Consider the following 15,554-nt stretch of genomic DNA (forward strand, 5'->3'; position numbering starts at 1 on the left):
ATTGGCTGCTGGGAATCCTTAACTTGTAACCAATCAAAATGGAGGAGGAGCATCCTGGATGGGCTGGGGATTTGCATCTCCTTGTGAGTATACAGAAGTCCAGCAAAAATAGCAGGAAAAGAATGTTTTCTCTCTTTCTGCGTACCTGTCCTCGCTGACAAGTACCACCCACCCAACTTTTGCAGTGTTTGCAATTCTATGTTAGCCCTTTTAAGAACCCAGAGGACCACACCATCCTCAAAAAATGTGGAAGAGAGAGAAGTTGTAAGTTACATTCATCATTGCATACTTCTGGCTTTTTCAAGAAACCTTTTACTTTAACAGAAGTATAAATACATTGTACTCCAACTGGGAGTGATTGCCCAAGTTGTTCATTATATTCCGATTACATTCTTTATTTTAAAAATCATTTATTACATGTTCAGTGAAAAGTTAAACAGCAGTCCATTTCCAACTAACGTAGCTAGCAATTTTGTTTCCATAAAGAACAACCAATGTGTCAAAGTAACCTTTTTCTAGCTTCAGTTAATGCCCCTCCTCCCCCCTTACCCCATCCCTTATCTATCTATTTATTTATTATTTTTTCCCTTCTCTCTCTGTCCCTCTCACAATCCTTGCCTGCACTCCATCTCCCTCTGGTGCACCCCTCTCCCTTTCTTTCTTCCTAGGCCTCCCGTCCCATGATCCTTTCCCTTCTCCAGCTGTGTATCCCTTTTGCCGATCAACTTCCCAGCTCTTAGTTTCATCCCACCCCCTCCTGTCTTCTCCTATCATTTCAGATTTCCCCCTCTCCCTCCCACTTTCAAATCTCTTACTATCTTTTCTTTCATTTAGTCCTGACGAAGGGTCTCGGCCCGAAGCGTGGACTGTACTTCTCCCTATAGATGCTGCCTGGCCTGCTGCGTTCCACCAGCATTTTGTGTGTGTTGCTTGAATTTCCAGCAACTGCAGATTTCCTTGTGTTTGTGCTTTTCAAAAGCCCTTCATTTTATCAAATATGAAGCAACCACTCTTCAGAAGCATTGGGTTTCATTTCTTTACCATTTTGCTTTGAGAGGAGTAACATGGTATTCCTCAAGAAACAGCGTGCTTTACGAAACTGCTGCTTTCCGTTCCACAAACACTGTTGCCTGGCTCTGAATTTGTTCTTGCATAGCAGGATGACAAGCTACATCCTGAAACACTCTTCACAGATGCTGCCTGATTTGTTGAATGTTTCCTTTATTTATTTCAGATTTTTAACATTCACATTACTTTGCATAGCATATGATACCATATTGCTTAAAGATTTAGTCAGAAACACCAGGCAACAAAGTGATCAATTGCCAGATTTTCTTTAACCATTTGCACTAATACTGAAGGCAGGTTTTCTAATTGAAGCTGGTGTTAGATTTATTTATTGACATTTACTGCAATGTAAACTGTTGGTAGTGTACATAATTGCTTTTTGTTTGCTCTGTTATTTCCTAAATTGGGGAGATCCCAGTTCTGAAAAGAATTAGCTGGTTTTAGTGCTACAGCTGGTGATAGCTACAGTTGTTTTCAGTGATTCTCAGCATGAGATACAGGAAACAAAAAAAAATAAGATGCACACTGTAGGCAACAGTCAGTAATTACAAATAATGGTGGAGGGAAAAAGGATGATGAGGATGATGGGAGGGAGGAGCGGTTGTGCATCCTGACTCTCAGGTCATTACTTAATGGGTCATAACTTCTCATAACTGCTGCATCCCAGGCAAGATCCTGCTGAATCTCCTCTGCACCCTCTCCAGGACTGTCACACCCTTCTTGTAGCATGGTGACCAGAACTGAATGCAGTACTCCAGCTGAGGTCAGATCAAGGTTTTATAATTTTGGAGCATAACTTCCATATTCCTGAATTTGCTGCGCAGATAATGGAGACCTGTATCCAGGTGCTTTCTTAGCCACATTAACTGCCTTTATTGCCAGCATTAAGGTACTTGTACTATAAGATCTCTATATTCCTCAATAATTCCTTCGGTCTGTCCATTCATGGTGTATGTCACAGCCTTATTGGTACTTACAAAATATATCACCTCAAATTTGTGTGGAATAAAATGCATCTGTGATTTATCAGCCCATTTCACCAATATCTCAACATATCTTTGCAGCCTAAGAATACCTTCTGCATTATCAACTCTAACAGTCTTCGTGTTATCCACAAATCTACTGATTTGTGCCTCCCAAATTCACTTTCAAGTCATTCATATCAATCATAGGCACAACAGTTCCAGCATCAATCCTTGTGGAACTCTACTACGAGAAAACCAATCACAAGACAATGACCCTCAACTATTAACTCTATGTTTTAATGCCAAGTGAATTTTAGGATTCATTTTGTCAGCTTAACCGAGGTTCTATGGGTTATAACCTTTGGAGCACTTGTCCCATGTGGGAACTGGTCAAATGTTGTACTAAAGTCCATATAAATCCTATCTACTGTCCTGCTCCTGTCGGCACACTTTGTGTCCTCTTCAAATAATTCAAATTAATCTGACAGTATGTGCGCATGACAAAGCCATGTTGACTGAATCCCTGCCTTTTCAAATGATCATAAACCCTTTTAGATTTTTTTCCACTATCATCCCTCCTGTTAATGTTATGTTCACAGATGCATAGTTACTTGGGTTTAACCTGTTACTTTCTTGGAAAAAGCAATCATGCTTGCTGTCTTTCAGTCATTTGGTGCCTCACTTGAGCCTGCAGAGTTTTAAAAATCTGCCAGAGGCCCGGCAATCTCTTTTTTGCCTTCTATAGCAGCCAAGTTAAATCCCATCCTCTGATGGGGATTTACAGTACTTTGAAAAAGTATTCAGCTCCCACAACTATTTTCACATTTTACTGTTTTGTTTTTTAACTGTAAAATATATAAACGAAGGATTCTTGTGCTAATCTAAAAAACCTTGTGTATCATGTCAAATCCAAAGAAAAATCCCAAAACCTGTCAACAGTTCACTAAAAAAGTAAAAACCAAAATTGAGGCTGAAGAAGAATTCATTCCCTTTGTAACTACTACGCTAACTTTTCTCTGGGGCAGTATATTATATTAACTTACCAACTCACCCAATTTGTTGAAGTAGAATAGAAAATTGGAGGATCACCTGTTTTCAATGAATTCATGGGAATAAATACTCCCTCTCTCTGTAAGGTCCAACAGGATTTTCAACAGAGCATACCAAAATGAAGGCAAAGAGCATTCAAGTCAGGTCAGGTGATAGCACAAATATGGGAAGGGTACAAGATCATCTCAAAGGCACTGAATATACCTCAGAGCTCAGTGCAGTCTGTTGTAAAAAAGTGGAAAAAGTAGGAAACCACAGCCACGCTGCCCCTCCAAACTTAGTTGCCGAAGAAGAATGGCACTTGTAAGAGAGGCTACTGTAATGCCAACAGTCACTGAGCTACAGAAGTCAGTGGCTGAAAAGTGGAGGTAAAGTTCATGGCTCTACAATCTCTAAGGCCTTGCTCAAAAAGGATATTTATAAACTGTGGAGGAAGTGTATCTTTCAGCAGGACAATACCCCAAAGCACATTGCCAGAGCAAATGTGGTGTGGCTTCAAATGAAGAAAATTGATGTCCTTGAGTGGCCCAGTCAGAGTGCTGAACTTCACCAAACATCTGTGGCAAGAACTCAAGCTTATTGTCCACTGTAACTCCCCAACTAATACCTTGCACAGCTTAGGCAAATTTGCAAGGAGGAATGGGCAAATCCTGCTCCATCATATGGTGCAAGGCTAATAGAGACTTATTCAAAAAGTCTGCTGGCTATATCTGCTACAAGAGCTGTTTCAACTAAGTATAGAGTAAAGGGGGGTGAATACCTTTGAACTGCTGACTTATAATTTTTTGAATGTTTTGTTTTTTATCTTTTATCATTTTCCATGTTTTTTTTTGGTTTGTACTGTCAAAAAAGGAGCACGTGATTCACAAATTTTAAAATCCCTTTTTAAAATTTTAAACTTTTCAAAATCCCTTTTGCAGTGCTCATTTAAGTGAACAAATGGTTAGGGGATGAATACAAGACACTGTATCTGCCTTGAAGCCTGCTGAGGAATCAAATAATTCTGCTTTATTCATGGAGACCAACATTTTTGCCATTAATACTATATTCTGCCATCATAGTTGACCTACCAGAATGAACCACCTCACACTTATCTGGGTTGAACTCCATCTGCCACTTCTCAGCCCAGTTTTGCATCCTATTGATGTGCTGTAACCTCTGACAGCCCTCCACACTATACACGATACCCCCGACCTTTGTGTCATTTGCAAATTTATAACCCATCCCTCCACTTCCTCATCTGGTCATTTTTAAAAATCATGAAGAGAAGGTGTGCCAGAACAGATCCCTGAGGCACTCCGCTGCTCACCGAGCTCCGCGCAGAATATGACCTGTCTACGACCACTCTTTGCCTTGTGTGGGCAAGCCAGTTCTGGATCCACAAAGCAATGTCCCCTTGGATCTCATGCCTCTTTATTTTCTCAATAAGCCTTGCATGGGTTACCTTATCAAATGTGTTGCTGAAATCCATATACACTACATCTACTGCTCTACCTTCATCAACATATTTAGTCACACCCTCAAAGAATTTAATCAGACTCATAAGACACGACCTGTCTTTGACAAAGCCATGCTGACTGTTCTTAATCATATTATGCCTCTCCAAATGTTCATAAATACTGCCTCTCAGGATCTTCTCCATCAACTTAGCAACCACTGAAGTAAGACTTACTGGTCTATAATTTCCTCTATTCCCTTTCTTGGATAATGGAACAGCATCCTGACTTTGAAACTGAATGCCTGGATTAATAAAGGCAATCATGCCACATGCTTCTTACCCACCCTATTAAGCTTTGTAGCCATTTTCAGGGATGTGTGAACTTGGATTGCAAGGTTCCTTTGCTCATCAACATTTAAGGGTCTTGCCCTGAACAGTGTACTGTCTCTACATTTTGACTGCCAAGTTGCAACACTTCATATTTTATCAAGCTAAACTACATCTGCTGTATCCTTTTGTCACTCTTCTCAGTATCCACAACGCCACCAATCGTTGCATCATCAGCAAACTTCCAAACCCACCCATCTACACTTCCATCCAGGTCATTCATATACATCACAAACAGCAGAAGTCCCAGGACAGATCCGTGCAGAGCACCACTAATAACAGATCTCCAGCTAGAATAAGTCCTTTCGACCACTCCCTTTGTCTTCCATATGCATATCAGTTCTGGATCCAAATGACCAATTCACCATGGATCTCATGCATCTTAATCTTCTAGATGAGCCTCCCATGAGAGATCTTGTCGACCACCTTAGAAAAATCCAGGTAGGCAACATCCACAGTTCTACCTTCATCAATCATCCTCATCACCTGTTCAAAAAAACTCAGTCAAGTTGATAAGACATGACTTGCCCCAGACAAAGCTATGCTGGCTCTCCCTAGTTAGGCCATGGTTTTCCAAAATCTCATAAATCCTATCACTAAGAATTCTTTCCAGTAACTTCCCTACCACTTATGTGAGATTCACTGGTCAAAATTAATGGAATATCTGAAAATAATTTGGTATATTGTGTTCAGATCTTGTTGTCACATAGAGGAAGGATATAGACGCTGTGGAGAGGGTGCAGAAGAAATTTACCAGGATACTGCCTAAATTAGAGTACATGTATGTAGAAAAGTTGAGCGAGCTGAGACTTGTCTCTTTTAAGTAACAGAGATTGCGAGGCGGCTTGATAGGATGCATAAAATTTTGAGGTGTACAGTACAGTGCAAAAGTCAAAGGTGTGTGTGTGTATATCTATATTGATACCTATATCTAGGGTGCCCAAGACTTTTGCACAGTACTTTGTGTATTGCAACTTACTGCTGCCGCAAAGAAAAGAACAAATTTAATGATGCGAGTAATAATGAAACTGATTCTGATGTGGGTCTCTATTTTGGACTGAAAGTAGGAAGAGGGCAGGGAAAGGGGAATCATAATTGAGAGAAGAGGGAGGGAGTGGGAAGCATGAGAGGGACATTCTGTAATGATCGATAAATCAATTGTTTGGAATCAAATTACTGTGCCTGGTGTCTCAGGGGTGGGTATAACTTCACCTGCACCACCCCCACCCTGGCACTCCTCCTCTGCCACCTGTCCCACACCCCTCCTGTGACACTCCACACTCGCCATTTTCAACATACTTTGTTTCCGCTAGATTTACAAATTCACTCTCCTCCACGGTGACAAATACAGTACTGTGGAAAAGTCTTAGCCACCCTACCTATATTTATAAGTGCCTAAGACTTTTGCACAGTACTGCAGATAGAGGGCAGCCAATGCCTTTCACCTAGGATGGCAATGGCTGATACCAGAGGAGGTTATTTTAAGGTGAGTAGAGGAAAGTTTAGGGGAGATGTCAGAGGTACTGTACATAAGGTAAGAATGCTACTGTGGCACTCTATGAAGTGATGCATTGAAAATAATTCATTACTGTAACATTTGAATGAAGCTCAAAGTAATTCTGAACACATACTTTCCTATGTTTCCTCTGCAAGTGCTATTCAATAAGGAACTCATTGAGGATAATTCTAAATCTTGTCGACGTGTCTGTTAGGAATCTATTCAGATTCTGTATGAGTTTTGTCCTTGATTACAGGCCATCTTTGGAAATCAAATGGATGCTGTTTTTACAAATATATCCATTAATTGATGTGGTCTGTAGGCTGGAACATACATGAAGGTTACTTGATATAATAACCATATTTTCCATAGTTTCAGACTGATTGCATCAGAAGTACATAAGACTGATGAAACTAAAACTATTAGTAAAAAGATGGTGGAGATTTGTAGGAATGTACTGTATGTTTGTTGGACTTTTGAGATTATTAACAATGGGAGCTTGATCATATGTAAGGTGGTCCATAAGTCTGGTGTTTATAAGCCGAAGACAACCTGAATTTCCTATTTGAAGGAATTTAGTGTTGGAGTGGGTATTGAAAATGTGAGTTAATCCAAATCTGTTTTTTTCGAACTTGGTGAATTTTAAGAAAATTGTTTGCATTGTTTTAAGACTTTGTTTTGCACTAAAATAGATAGAATTCTGCGTTGCTTATTTATGGAAGCAAGATTCAGTGGTTGGGGGAATTACTTAAATACCTTATTAATATTCTAAACAGCAGGGAGGGAATAACCTTTAAGAAAGTTGGTTGGAGCTTTGCTTCTGAAGGTCCATGTAGGAATTATAATTTTTGACTTGATTAATGTTGGTTCTGGTTTATTATAGTATTCCCTTACATATCTGTACATAAACACCACTCACCCTTTTAATCTTTTCCTACTTGTAATTTGAAGATAGCTCGTCGATTACGATTCATATGCAAGTAATATTGTATTGAATTAGCTTTTGGCACTTCTACTCAATTGCTGTGTAACTAATTAATGCTCATTTGCATCTGTGCCATTAATTATTATGTGCATTCTCTTTGGACTGTGCATATCCATTAAAGTTCACTGCAGTGATATTTATAGCATTGTCCTTCATTTATCCTTTTATAGTTGAGTTTTTGTATCTTTTTAAACCTAGCTTTTGAGTGCAGATAATTGTTCATCTCATGACGATTTTAACACATGGAAAACCCATGTTAGAATTAACAGGGGCACAGGTGCACCTTTTTACAGCTCCTTAATTCTTCATGGCTAACTAATTGATATATTTGAATCTAAAGTGAAATGCTGGACTGAGCAGAAATATGTGTCTGGCTTAAAATGCAACATAGCATGATGTGCTAAGATTCTGTGTGATTGAGAGAATCCACATTTGAAATATATTGCTCGCGTTGGTTAATGTAGCTAATATTGGCATTTATTTTTTCCTTAGGTTGCCTGTATGCAGTTAATTAATGCTCTCGTCACATCTCCAGATGATCTGGATTTCAGGATACACTTGAGAAATGAATTCTTGCGTTGTGGATTGAAAAAAATACTACCTGTAAGAAGGATTAAGAGTATATTCTGTCACAACTTTTGAAAAAGGCTTTAGAATAGGTCACTACTGCAACATATTTTTTGGCGATGCTAATGTGTCAAAAGAAGGGCAAAAGAATTAATTAACACATTTTAATCACTAATCTAGTTACATGGCTTAAAATATAGTTTTGATAATTGCATTAAGATAGAATGATTTTTAACACTGGGGGCCTCATCACTGGGGTCTTTTGAGGAATGGTAAATGTAATGTAAACATTAAGCCAAACATTAACGTAATCCAAAAATTTTATGAACTAATATAAAAAAAATAATTTAGTATAAGAAAAATGTATTAATTATATAAGGAGTCTTATAAATTCGTGATTTTGAAGAAAATTATGTAGCATCAGATTTACAAAAAGGACACTCGGAGGATAGTTAATTCAGAAAACTGAAAATACCTAAAATTGTCAATGATAGAATCAAGTTTGGTACTGATGTGCTCTGTTTTACATGTTGCTTGTGTATTTCATTTTCAGTAAAACAAGTTAATTTTTGGCATGATTCTCCTCTGAAGGGAAGCTTGGCCATGTTAATATTTTTGCTTAACCTGACAGTTGCATTGTCCATGAATATTAGCACTTGGTATATTATTTTTTACCTGAATTTTTAATAGATTTGCATTGCAGATTCGAGTTCATTCTGTCTCATAATTTAAGTATTAACAGGATAGGTATGTTAAAAGCTTAACAAAATTATTGTTCAGATGCTGAATATTGCAAGCAAAAAAAGCTGGTTGTTAAATTGAGTTTTATGCTGTAGTATGTGTTGAAGCTTTCTTTTTCTTTCCTGAAAATCACACATTGTTCGCAGGTTTAAATTGTACTGTTGGATTTATCAGGTACTGAAAGAGAAAGAAAATGAAGAACTAGATATTCAACTAAAAGTCTTTGATGAAAATAAGGAAGAAGACTACATTGAAGTATCACATCGACTGGAAGACATTCGATCTGAAATGGAATATCCTTATCATATCATTGTATTAATTTTGTGCCTTTATGCTAATTTGTGTTAACAAATTATAATGGAAAAAGCAGTGATACCTTAAATGAAACTCCATATTCCTCACTGGAAGCTCACTAAATGCAGAATGAGTATTGTATTGTAAACATTTACTTATGAGATAAGTATGTTTGTATTTTTGATCTAATTAAAGCGATTGGTCTAATATTCTTGTCAACCCCATCTTTAGTTACGCAGTGTATCTTAGTCATGTTTCCCTAAAATCGCATTCCACTTAATGAACAAAGCCATTCATCATATATTCCCAAAAGTCATTGTGGTTTCCTGCATGATGTACCTGTGCAGTCTGGGTTTTTGTGTTCAATTATGTTGGCAAGGCTGATTTTTATCAGTAGTGGATAAAATCTTTCAATAAATTATTTTTAGTTCTGCATGTAAAAATGAGTGCAGCAGAAAATTAGTGTTGCTTCAGTTGCTGTTTAAAAAATAATATTATTTGGTAAGACATTTTGATCAACAGGCAAAATTTTTATTTTTTAAATTTTATTTATTGAGGTACAGTGAGGAGTAGGCCCTTCCAGTCCTTCAAACCAAGCTGGCAACTATCTTTGATTTAATCCTAGCCTAATCATGGGGTAATTTACAATGACCAATTAACCTACCAACTGTGAGACTGTGGGAGGAAACAGGATCACCCAGAGGAAACCCGTGCAGTTATGGGGAGAATGTACAAGCACATTACAGTTTTAGATTTGTTTTCAGTGGAACTGAATTTTATAAATGGCATAGAACATTTAATGTCATTAACTGGGATAAATTTTAGGACATCTGTCCTTTTCATGCCACCTTTTTTCCAGGTGTTGAATATTTCCAGTGACTTTAGAATTCAATCATAATTGGTTTATTAAAAAATAAATTCAGTTAGGATGACTGAATTATCTTCATAAAATTGTCTCATTTACTTTAACTATGCACTTTAAATTTCAGGAATTCCTATTTATATTCACTATATTAAAACTTTCCAAATTGGCACATGTGAGCAATATCACATAAAATTTTACATGAAGCACTAATGCCCAAATGCATGATTAAAGTAAGTTCTAAGAATCATTCAGGAGAAGAAGGCAAGTGGTGTAAAGAGAAAGTTCCAAATCTTAACATCTAGACAGTAGATGGCATGGATGCCTTCCACAATTAAAACTGGGAGAGCCCAAGAGGCTGTAACTGCAGGACTTGGAAGGCTGTAGTGGTGGGACACTTCAGAAAATGTGAAGATAAGGTTTTGAGATTTGAAGATGATGAATTTTTTAAATTTAGTGTTGCATTCATTGTGCACAAGAATGTTGAGTAAATGGAATGTAGTTTAGAGCACACACAGTAATTAGAAATTTGCTTGGTGTAGATTTAGATGTATTTGATAGTCAGTGATCCACAGGTTGCAAAGACTTTGTGTCCCATGAGTTGAGCTGAGCTGAGGGATATTATCGAAGGTAAGTAGCCATAGTATTGCAAGAATATTGGCAAAAGCTCTTATTGGGGAGAAATACTATAAATATTAGAAAATAGACTCTTGTTTTGTACTTTCTTGAATGTAAAGTTCTGTATTTTATTCAGATAATTTAGTTACACGGATGAACATTTTTGTTCTTAACTTCATTTTCACTGACATGAATGAGGTCTATCATCTGCTATCCAATATGGTGAAGGACACTTCTGCAGAAAATTATTTTCTCTCGATTCTGCAACATTTATTACTCATCAGGAATGATTATTATATCAGGTGAGAGGTCACAACTACTTTGTAATTTTGAATGTGAATCAGGAGTCATATGAAGAAATTGTCAATAAATATGATTCTAACAATAATATCCAATTATGGAAATGCAAATTATTAATAGTACATAAGATTACATTGTTTAAGCAACAGTAGTATATCACTTATTTTTGCATAGTTGGAAAGATACTGCAAAATTAGTTTTGTTAAATTATAACCGGTGGAAAATTTATTGTAAAATTAATATGAGACATCAAATTGTATTTCTCATTGTTAACAGAAGTGTAAGTACGTCTTTTCAAACTGTTTCTATTCCATTCTGATTTTCATTGACTGTTCTAGAGCTAAGAAAGTACTTTGAATGTGTAATAGAGGAAATGTAGCAGCCAGTCTATGTATAGCAAGCTTCCACATGGTTCCGGTTATGGAAGTGGTTTATTTTCTGTAAAATTAATGAAAGACTATTTAAAGGGGAATTTTCTGACTAAATTTTGAAATTGTATACAAAGTATGATGAAATCAAAAGGCCAAGTAATTTTATGTGCTTTGTAAATCTTTATTAAACAAGAGTAATATTTGCTAGAACTCCAGTTATTTGTTTCATGATGAATTACAATTAAAACTTTCTCTGACTAATGCATAGTGAAGGTCAAAGCAATTATCTATTCTCAATTGCTCACATACTTCTACTAAATCTCAATTTATTGAAAAAATTTAGTACCTTTATATTTTAAGCAAGTTTTAAATGAGCATTGAGTCAAATAGGGACTCAATAATGTTTTCTCCCATCAGAGAATTAAGATTTTAAACAATGAGAACCCATGTTAATGTATTGTTTTTTTCTGAAGCATCAAATATTATTGACTTCATTTCCCATCTACCAATTTTAACAGAGCTTTCAGAATTTATCAACAAAGTTACAAGTTTGTGATCTTTGTCAGGGTTTTGCTACAAGTTTACAGAGGCTCTTGTGTGAATGTGGAAGTATGCTGGACCCTCCATTCGAGCTGAGATTACACAGGAGATGCTAGAATTTTACATTCTCATGCTGGGGGATCTTTATTCAAATTTTGCACCTGATAGTTTTAGGTTATTTTATTTACTTTTAAACCTTCAACCATTTTGAAATATTTTAATTGCTTATTCAATTTAGTTTAGCTTTTAAACGTAAGATGTTCAGAGCCAGTGACGTACCTTGACATCTTTAGCATTCAACAAAAGTGTGGGTTTGGACTTCACTCAGTTAGCTTTAGTAGCAAGTATAGGTGGTGTGCTCCACTTCAAAAAGAAGTCTGGTCCAATATCTGTGAAATTGTTTATTGCTAGAGATTACAAACCTTGTCAATAATTAAATTATCCCAATTTAGGATATGAATTGCCACTTTCTGTTTTGTTATTCTAATAGGGTATCCAGTAACTATTGTGCATTTGACTTAGATTATTCGTAAATGTAAAATAATTTGCTTTCTCTGTTTGGGCTTTGGCTTTATTGTACCAAATTTGAGAAAGATTTATTATGTAAACATCACAAGTGAATAAGAGTTGTTGTGTCGAGCTCCTTTTGGTCTGCTCGTTAAATAAAATGTTTATAATACTTCTGTAATGGTGTTTGGCAATGCTCTTTCTCACTTCAAAAATAACTTATTTTTATTATTTCTTTTAGACCCCAGTATTACAAGGTAATTGAAGAATGTATTTCGCAGATAGTCTTACATCGAAATGGAACAGATCCTGACTTTGAATATCGTAAGCGACTAGATGTGGATTTTAGTCATCTTGTAGGTACGTCTGCATTTGGGTTCATGTAGTGAACTAGTATCAATAGCTCTTTTGGAGTTTTTCGGCAGTATATTTTTCATTGCATTGTTTCTCTGCAATGATTTTCTAGAGGTCCCACACTGTTATAAAATAATATATTTTACTTTCCATTTAAGTCCATCTGTTAATTTTTTAAAAATTCAAATAAACTAAGTTGGCCATTACTAATCTAGTCAGTATGGGCACAACAGAGCAATTTCACATAAACTAATTAAATCCCCATGATGAAAGGATGCTCTGCTTATGCAATAACAAAGTGTATGAAGCAACTTCATATTCTTTACACAGCTGTACATTTGAACATAATTGATGAAACACTAATTAATCCAAATAGCTTGGAAATTGTTTGTAATTTCTCTGTTCTGATTGCTGACTAACTGTTGTATGCAGTACATTGCTATTTTAAGCCAAAATGTATAAATTTAAGGAAATTATCATAATTTGGATGGAGAACCATTTTATAGCATAATTATTCTTTATCTCTGGCCAATGGTGCAGTGCAGAACTTCTGCAGTTTATTCACTTTGATGGATGGCAGATCGTATCACGGACTTGAACATTTGCAGTATTTCAAAACCATATGTTAGATTTCATTAAAATATGGTATTTTTTTTCAAAACCTTTTTTTGATAATTGCCTACTTCTTTGACAAGGACACCCACCTTAAGGCTCCCTCCTCCTCTTGAGCATCCTATTCTGGTCTTCTCCCTGCTCTGGATCTTTTCATCTCTAACAGCTAACGTGATATTAACTGTATTAATTTTACCACTAATCTCTCCTATCCCAAGCTAACCTCCACTGAATGCACTGCTCTCTCCTCTCTGCACTAATTCCAACCTTACAATCAACCCAATGCACAAAGATAGTGCTGTTGTAGTATGCCCTTTAACCTCTATCTTACTGAGTGCAGGCAGAAACTCTCGGACCTGACTGAGCATCATGAGGCCAAAGTCCCCTGGACTGTCACTGACCTCTTCACCTCCAGAGATAACCCCTCTACAGCTTTCAGCCTCATTGTTCCACAACCCACAGTGCTTGTTTCTACCTTTTACTCATAATCTACAAACTTAACTGCCATGGTAGGCCTATTGTCACCACCTTCTCCTGTCCTACAGAACTTGTATCCTCATAACTTGACTCATTTTGACCCCCTTCCCACCTATATCTGTGACACTTTGCATGCTCTCCACCCCTTAAAGAACTTACATTTCTCTGGCTGTCAGTGCCTCATATTCCCCATGAACATCCAGTCCCTGTACACCTTTATCCCCCATCAGGAAGGCCTCAGGGCTCTCCACTTCTTTCTTGATAATGGACCTAACCTGTTTACCTTCTCCACCACACTCTGGTAGAACTGGTACTAACCCTGAACAAATTCTCTTTCGCTTCTTGCACGTTCTCCAGAATAAAGGCATAGCCGTGGTCACTCATGTGGGCCCCAGCTATGCCAGGCTTTACGTTGGCTATGTGGAACAATCCATGTATGAAGCCTACATCAGTAATGCTCTGCTACAATGATGACTGCATCAATGCTGCGTCCAGCACCCATATGGAGTTTGTCAATTTCATCAACTTGGCCATCAAGTTCTACCCTGCTCTTAAATTCATTTGGTTCATCTCAAACACCTCTCGCCCCTTTCTTGATATCTTTGTCTCCATCTCCAGAGACACATTATCTACCAACATCTTTGAAAAATCCATTGACTGCCACAGTTACTTGAATTGCATGTCTTCTCACCCTGTCACTTGCAGGGATCGTATACTCTTGTAACTTTGCCGGTTTCTATTCCAGGACAAGGAAGATGTCCTCCTTTCCTCAGAAAACAGGGGTTTCCTTCCACTGCTATCAACGCGACTTCTCCTGTATCTCTAGCATATCCCGCACATTTTCTCTCCATTCCCCCCACCAACATAACAGAGATAGGGTTCTTCTCATCCTCACCTATCAGCCCATGAACCTCCACATCCAGCACGTCATTCTCTGCAGCTTCTGCCAGTTCCAATGGGATCCCACTACCAGGCCCCCCTCACTCTCGCCCTAGCCCTTTCTGACTCACTTGTCAGCTCATCCCTTGCCACCGATCACCTTTCAGGTGCGCATTTCTGGAACCACATTAAGTGTTACACTTGCTCCTGTATCACCTCCATCACCACCAATAAAGTTCACCTTTGTTGTCATTCAACTATACACATGTTTGCTGCCAAAGGAAACAATGTTCCTCCGGACCAGGGTGCACAACACAGAAAATATAACATACTCACTACGCTTAAAGTAATAATACCACAAATAAATTAAGAAATAATAAGGTGCATTACTAGTCAGTATGGCACAACGGAGCAACACTAGTTAAAAAGTAATCAGTATAATGCTGCTGGCATTTTATGCGTGATGAGACCTTGGAGCTAGCAGGGCGTTCAGTTGTCTCACAGTCTGGGAAGAAGATTTTTCCCCATCCTAATATTTATTATCCTAATGCTGTGGTACCTCCTGCCTGATGCACTGCATACCCAGGGCCATTAGCATCCTCAAGCAATTGTTGCATAGATGGGAGGGATCCTTGACAATGCTTAAGGCCCTGGGTACACAGCACTCCAGATAAATATCTTCGGGTGGAAGAGACACCCTGATGATTCTCCTAGTAATCCTTGCAATCCTTTGTATTGATTTGTGCTCTGATGCCTTGCAATTACCTTACCAGATGGTGATGCAGCTGGTCAGGGCATCCTTAATGGTGCATGGTGCTCCTGTTAAAATAGGTTAGAGTAGGTGGGGGACACAGTGCATGGGGAGAGCCTCACTCACCGCAATCTCTTCAGAAAGTGCAGATACTGCTTTGCTTCCTTGACCTTAAAGATGGTGTTGAGGGATCGGGTGAGATTCAGAAGCCTAGCAGTTCTTCTGGATGAGGCAGCCCTTTACATGTGAATCCATCAGTGTAATTTATTATGTCTGGTGCTCTCGATGTG

General features: G+C 37.7%; 1 protein-coding gene across 4 annotated transcripts in view; it reads left to right on the forward strand.

Moving 5' to 3' along the window:
* Positions 1 to 15,554, forward strand: part of diaph2 (diaphanous-related formin 2) — a 601,287-nt gene that overhangs the window by 214,623 nt on the left and 371,110 nt on the right. For all 4 annotated transcript variants that reach the window (XM_073058409.1, XM_073058412.1, XM_073058410.1 and 1 more), the window contains 4 exons: positions 7,884 to 7,994; positions 8,874 to 8,992; positions 10,659 to 10,775; positions 12,433 to 12,551. In XM_073058409.1, coding sequence (XP_072914510.1) covers positions 7,884 to 7,994; positions 8,874 to 8,992; positions 10,659 to 10,775; positions 12,433 to 12,551 — 466 coding nt within the window. The remainder of the gene's footprint in view (positions 1 to 7,883; positions 7,995 to 8,873; positions 8,993 to 10,658; positions 10,776 to 12,432; positions 12,552 to 15,554) is intronic.

The sequence above is a fragment of the Hemitrygon akajei genome, chromosome 10 (genome assembly GCF_048418815.1).
Source record: "Hemitrygon akajei chromosome 10, sHemAka1.3, whole genome shotgun sequence".
Taxonomy (NCBI): Eukaryota; Metazoa; Chordata; class Chondrichthyes; order Myliobatiformes; family Dasyatidae; genus Hemitrygon; species Hemitrygon akajei.